General features: G+C 71.7%; 2 protein-coding genes across 2 annotated transcripts; both read left to right on the top strand.

Annotated features, from left to right (window-relative positions):
• Positions 1-1,942: 1,942 nt before the first annotated feature.
• AURANDRAFT_16263 (hypothetical protein) lies at positions 1,943-2,119 on the top strand (the record flags this gene model as incomplete). The annotated part of the gene is made up of 1 exon (XM_009036220.1): positions 1,943-2,119. A coding segment is annotated over one exon (177 nt), but the record flags the coding sequence as incomplete, so codon positions are not given.
• Positions 2,120-4,339: 2,220 nt separating this feature from the next.
• On the top strand, positions 4,340-4,804 carry AURANDRAFT_21923 (hypothetical protein; the record flags this gene model as incomplete). Its single annotated transcript, XM_009036221.1, has 1 exon — positions 4,340-4,804. A coding segment is annotated over one exon (465 nt), but the record flags the coding sequence as incomplete, so codon positions are not given.
• Between the last annotated feature and the right edge of the window lie 605 nt (positions 4,805-5,409).

Raw genomic sequence — 5,409 nt, 5'->3', positions numbered from 1 at the left:
CGGCCATTTCCGTTGAAGCGACGTTGAAGCGGCGCGCCGCCGCGCGCCGCCCCGGCCCCGCGAGGGACGGCCCCGCGCGCGCCGCGCAGCCCCCCCCCCGCCGGCGGACGCCGGAGGACGCGCTCGAAACTCGGCGTGCCGACGTACTGGATCGTGATCTGCCAGTCGGGCTGGTTCGCCTCGAAGCGGGTGATGCGCTTCGACATGGCGCCGCCGAAACCCGGGCCGGTGCTGCTAGCGGCGTCCCGCCTCCGAGCGTCGAGGCGAACCAGAAAGGACCAAAGTCCCCCAGTCGTGAGGAAGCAGCCCGCACCAAATGATGGATACTTGAAGGTGTTGAAAGTGACTGAAAGAATTCAAAGCAAAAATGATGTGATGGCGACGTCGGGGCTGCAAAAATCGGCGTCGGCCTTCCTCGGCCAGATCTCCTGCGGCCTGGGCGTCCTCCTCGAGGGCCCGCAGGACGAGCCGCCGCTCCACGACAGCGACGACGAGGGCCTCCGCGACGGCGCCGCGGGCGCCCCGCGGGAGATCGACCTCGCCGGGGCGAGCAGCGACGACGACGCCCTGGCGCGGCCGCCGCTCCGGCGGAGCGGCAGCGACCCGCGGCGCGAGGAGCTCGAGATCGAGGAGCCGGACCTCGCGCCCTTCAACGGCAGCGAATGCGCGGACGTCGACTCGGCCCGTTCCGCGTCCGCCGGATCGGCGCCGTCCGACGGCGACGACGCGCCTCCGCCGCCGCCGCCGCCGCGGCCCGGCGGCTTCTCCGTCGCGCGCCGCGAGTCGCGGCGCACGCGCTCCGACGACAGCCGCGCATCTGACACGTCGCGGTCGCAGTCGCCCGCGCACCTGCCGCGCGCGCGCGACGGGAGCCCGTCGCTGACGCTGCCGCCGCGCGCCCTGCGGACGCCGTCGCCGTCCGCGAACTACGACGCGTCCGTCGAGACGCCCTACGTCGGGGCCGAGGTCACGCCGCCGCCGTCGCCCGGCCGCCCGTCGCCCGGCCGCCCTTCCGCGGCGCCCGAGGCCGCGACCGCGCGGCGCCTCCGGCGGCCGGAGCCCATCCGCGCGGCGCCGCCGTCGGGCGTCGACGTCTTCTTCTGCGGGCCGTCGCCCGACCTGCTCGAGGACGCGCTCGTCGAGGCGCCGCTGTCGCCGCTGTCGCCGCCGGGCGGCGACGGCCGCCACGACGTGAGCCTGTCGCTCGTCGGGCGCGCGCGCGGGCCCGGCGCGCCGCCGCGGGGCACAGGCGCGAGCCGCAGCGCCCTCGTCCGCTCGAAGCGCGGCGCCGCGGCCGCGGCGCCGCCGCCGCTCGCCTACGACTCCGCCGTCCTCGCCGGCGGCGACGGCGCGCCGCGGTCCCGGCTCCACGCGTGGCTCCTCGGCCGGGGCCTCGGCGCCTACTACGACGCGCTCTCGGCGCTGGGCGCGAAGCGCGTCGGCGACCTCGCGCTCCTCACGCCCGAGGACCTCGACGCGCTCGCCATCCCCCTCGAGGACCGCTCCCACTTCCGCATCGAGCTGCGGTAGTAAGGGTCGGGCGTGGCCTTTGTTTGTGTGGGGGGGACGGGCGGTGCGCGCGTGGCGCGGGAGAGAGCAGGGGGGCGGCCTCGCCCGCCGCGAATCCCTCAACTTACCCCCAACGACGCTAGCTGGTCGTTTCGCAAGGGCATGTCCAACTTCATCCACTGGATATTGACGGTTGAGTTGAACCCTCGGGGGACAGACCTAACCGCTTTTTGTCGCGTCCGAAACAGGGATTGTCGAGTACTGTTGCGCCGCGTGCACCCGCGTTCGCAATCGTTGGTGCACCGCACGCTCCTCGAATACCCTCCGCGACCCATAGACAACGTGCGCCAACGCGCGCGTCGCAGGCGGTCGCGCAACGGCGGCCATGAGCTCCGACGACGGGAGCACGCAGCAGTCGGTCGTCAAGGGCGCGTGGAGCGCGGAGGAGGACGCGCTGCTCCTCAAGGCCATCGAGGCCAATGGGACGCGGAAGTGGAGCGTGCTCGCGTCGCACCTGCCCGGCCGGACGGGCAAGCAGTGCCGCGAGCGATGGCACAACCAGCTGAACCCCGACATTAGCAAGTCGCCGTGGACCGAGGACGAGGACCGCGCGTCGCCCGCGTCCCCGCCCCCGGCCCCGGCGCGCGCGCCCCCCCACGCGACCCCGCGCAGGCATCATCATCCGCGAGTACGCCAAGTTCGGCGCGCGGTGGGCGGACATCGCGGCGGTGCTCAGCGGGCGCACGGACAACGCGGTGAAGAACCGGTGGAACTGCTCCATGCGGCGCAAGGTCGAGCAGCTCGTGGCCGAGGACGTCGCCGCGGGCGCCGTGGCGCCCGAGGGCCCCGAGGCCGCGGGCGCGTCCATGCCGCTGCTCCTCGACGAGGACCGCGTCGGCCGCGCCGTCGCGCGCGTCCGCAAGGCCGCGCCGCACGCGCGGAAGCGGTCGCCGAACCCGGGCGCGGGGCCGAAGAAGCGCGTCGCGGCGATCAAGCTCCAGGCGCTGCCGAGCTTCGCGTCGGACTCGACGGCCGCGACGGCCGAGACGTCGAGCCCCGCGCACCAGCCGTGCTTCTGCCGCGCGAGCCGCTGCCTCAAGCTGTCCGTGCCGCCCGCGTCTCCCCTTGTTTTTCTTTCGCAGCTCACGGATTCCCACCCCCCCAGGTACTGCGCGTGCTTCGCCGCGGGCCGCACGTGCTCCGGCTGCTGCTGCACGAACTGCCTCAACGAGCCCGGGAACCCGGAGCGCGACGAGGCCATCGCGGCGGCGCTCCACAAGGACCCGCTCGCGTTCACGCAGAAGAGCGGCCGGGGCTCGTGCGCGTGCAAGCGGAGCCGCTGCCTCAAGCGCTACTGCGAGTGCTTCGAGGCCATGGTCCACTGCAACAGCGACTGCGTCTGCCTCGACTGCGAGAACTACGAGGGCAGCGCCAAGGTCGACTTCTCCGGCGCGACGCCCCGCGACGCGAGCAGGCGCGCCAAGGCCGCGCGCATCTCGCCGACGATCTCCGCGGACGAGGAGCGCCTCATCCGCGTCGCCGCGAGCCACATGTCCGCGCTCCGCCACTCGCCGAGCCCGCCGCCGCCGAGCCGGCGGGCCGGGCTGCCGCCGGGCGCGCCCATGCTGCCCGACCCCCTCGGCGGGCCCGTGGCGACGCCGCGCGACCGCGCCGCGGACCTCCAGCCCGCGCTCCTCCGCGCGGACAGCTTCCACCTCGACACGCTCGCCGCGCTCGCCGCGTCGCCGGCCCAGATCGTCAAGGCCTCGGGCTAGGGCGCGCGCCGAGGCCGCGCCGCCGGGTTGGACCCGGCGGCGCGCGCGGATCCGCCCGACCCGAAAGATCGACGCGAACGCGCGCCGGCGCGACCGGGGCGCCCCGAGAGAAGCTCGGCGCTCGCCCCCGCTAACCGCCGGCGGAACCTAGCTCGAGCTCCTACGGCGGAAGACGAGCCGCTTCGCCGAGCGCCCAGCGGCGTTATCCGGTCCTCGCCGTACCAGTAGCTGCTGGCGTTCTTCAACGCGAAGCCTGCCTGGCGCGAGGACGACGACGCCGAGGGCGGCATGGAGAACGACATGAACGCGATTGCAGGGGTCCCGAGGCTCAGCCCTGGGTAAGAAGCCCGCGGTTCCTCCCGGGCCCCCTACGTTTAGAGACGCGTCAAGGGTAAAAAGCCTGTAAGATTTTGAGCGATTTTGCATTTTGCGATCGGCCGAGGTGAGGAGCGACGCAAGGACGCGCGCGGTCAGAGATGATGGACCCGGAATTGATCAAGAAGAAGCGAGAGTACGAGGCGCGAAAAACCCGTACGAAGCTGGCGCTCAACATATGCACGATTTGCGGGAAGAAGGATGCCCGGCCCTGTAAAGGTTGCGGCACGACGGCCTACTGTTCGACGGACTGCCAACGCATCGACTGGCGCGACCGGGGCCACCGGAAGGTATGTAAAGAGATAGCCGCGCGGGCCGAGGCGCCGACGCCCCCGCCGTCGCCGCCGCGCGAGGTGTTCTACGGCCCCGCGCCGCGGTCGCACGCCGACGAGGTCCGCGCGCGCATCGCGGCGGAGCACGAGGCCGCCCGCGTGCGACGCGAGGCGAACCCGGAGCGGGAGCCGCTCTCTGCGCGGTACGGGTCGCGGTGCCCGATCTGTCTCGAGGAGTGGGACGTGAATGGGAGCACCGTGTTTCGCTCCTGTTGCTGCCGAAAGGTCTGCAAGTCGTGCGAGGATAAGATCGGCACCGGCGCGTGTCCCCTCTGTCGTGTACCGTGCCCAAAGGACAATGCGGAGCAGCTCGCGCAGCTTCGCCGCCACGTGGAGAACGAGGTGCCGGAAGCGATTACGTCTTTGGGAGACGCGTACCATTACGGTCGGTTGGGCCTCGTGAAATCCGAAAAGAAAGCCGCGAAGATTTACCGGCGCGCCGTGGAGCTCGGAGAAGTGGACGCGATCGTTAATCTTGGGCTATTGTACGTGACTGGAAGTGGCGTCAAGCTGGACAAAAAGAAGGCGGAGGAGCTGTTTCGCACGGCCGCAGACCGGGGCGATGCGACCGCGCAAAACAATTTAGGGAATTTACTTTACTCTGAGAAGAACTATGAAGAAGCATTCCAGTACCACGCGCTCGCGGCGGATCAAGGCTGGACCCCTGGAGAGAATAACCTTGGCTGCTGTTACATGTACGGAGAAGGCACGGAAGTCGACCTCGGCAAAGCCAGATACTGGTTCGAGCGCGCCGCTGCCAAGGGCGACAAGAACTCTATCAAGGGCCTCGAGCGCCTCGACGCGCGAGTATAGCCTAATTTACGCCTCGTCGTCGCCCGAGCCCGAGATGCTGCGCTTGCGCGCGGGCGCGTCGTGCTTGGCCTTGGCGTCGTCGTCGCCGCGTTCCTCTCCGCGCCGACCTTCGCGGTCTGGTGCCTGGCGTTCTTCAACGCGAAGCCTGCCTGGCGCGAGGACGACGACGCCGAGGGGGGCATGGAGAACGACATGATGCCAGAGCTAGGCGATGGATTTAGCCCGGGGTGTAAGATTTTGAGCGATTTTGCCATTGCCGCGTTATCAGACGAGCGCTCAGGGCCTTATCACCGGTAGCGGCCGCGGGGGTCGCCGCGGTCGCGGCTCCAGGACCGGGACCGGCTCCGCCGCTTCCGCGGCGGCGACCGCGACCGCGACCGGCGGCGGTCGCCGTAGTCGCCCGGCGACCGCGGCGACCGGCGGCGGTCGCCGAAGTCGCCCGGCGACCGCGACCGCCGGCGGTCGCCGTAGTCGCTCGGCGACCGCGACCGGCGGCGGTCCCGGCGGCGGTCGCCGCTCTCGTCCCGGCGGCGGTCGTCGCCCTCGCGGACGTAAGCGCGGCGCCGCGGCGGGCTCGCGGAGTTGGAGCCGCGGCGCGGCGGCGC

The sequence above is a fragment of the Aureococcus anophagefferens genome, assembly GCF_000186865.1.
Source record: "Aureococcus anophagefferens unplaced genomic scaffold AURANscaffold_4, whole genome shotgun sequence".
NCBI lineage: Eukaryota > Pelagophyceae > Pelagomonadales > Pelagomonadaceae > Aureococcus > Aureococcus anophagefferens.
This window is presented reverse-complemented; position numbering and strand designations above follow the sequence as displayed.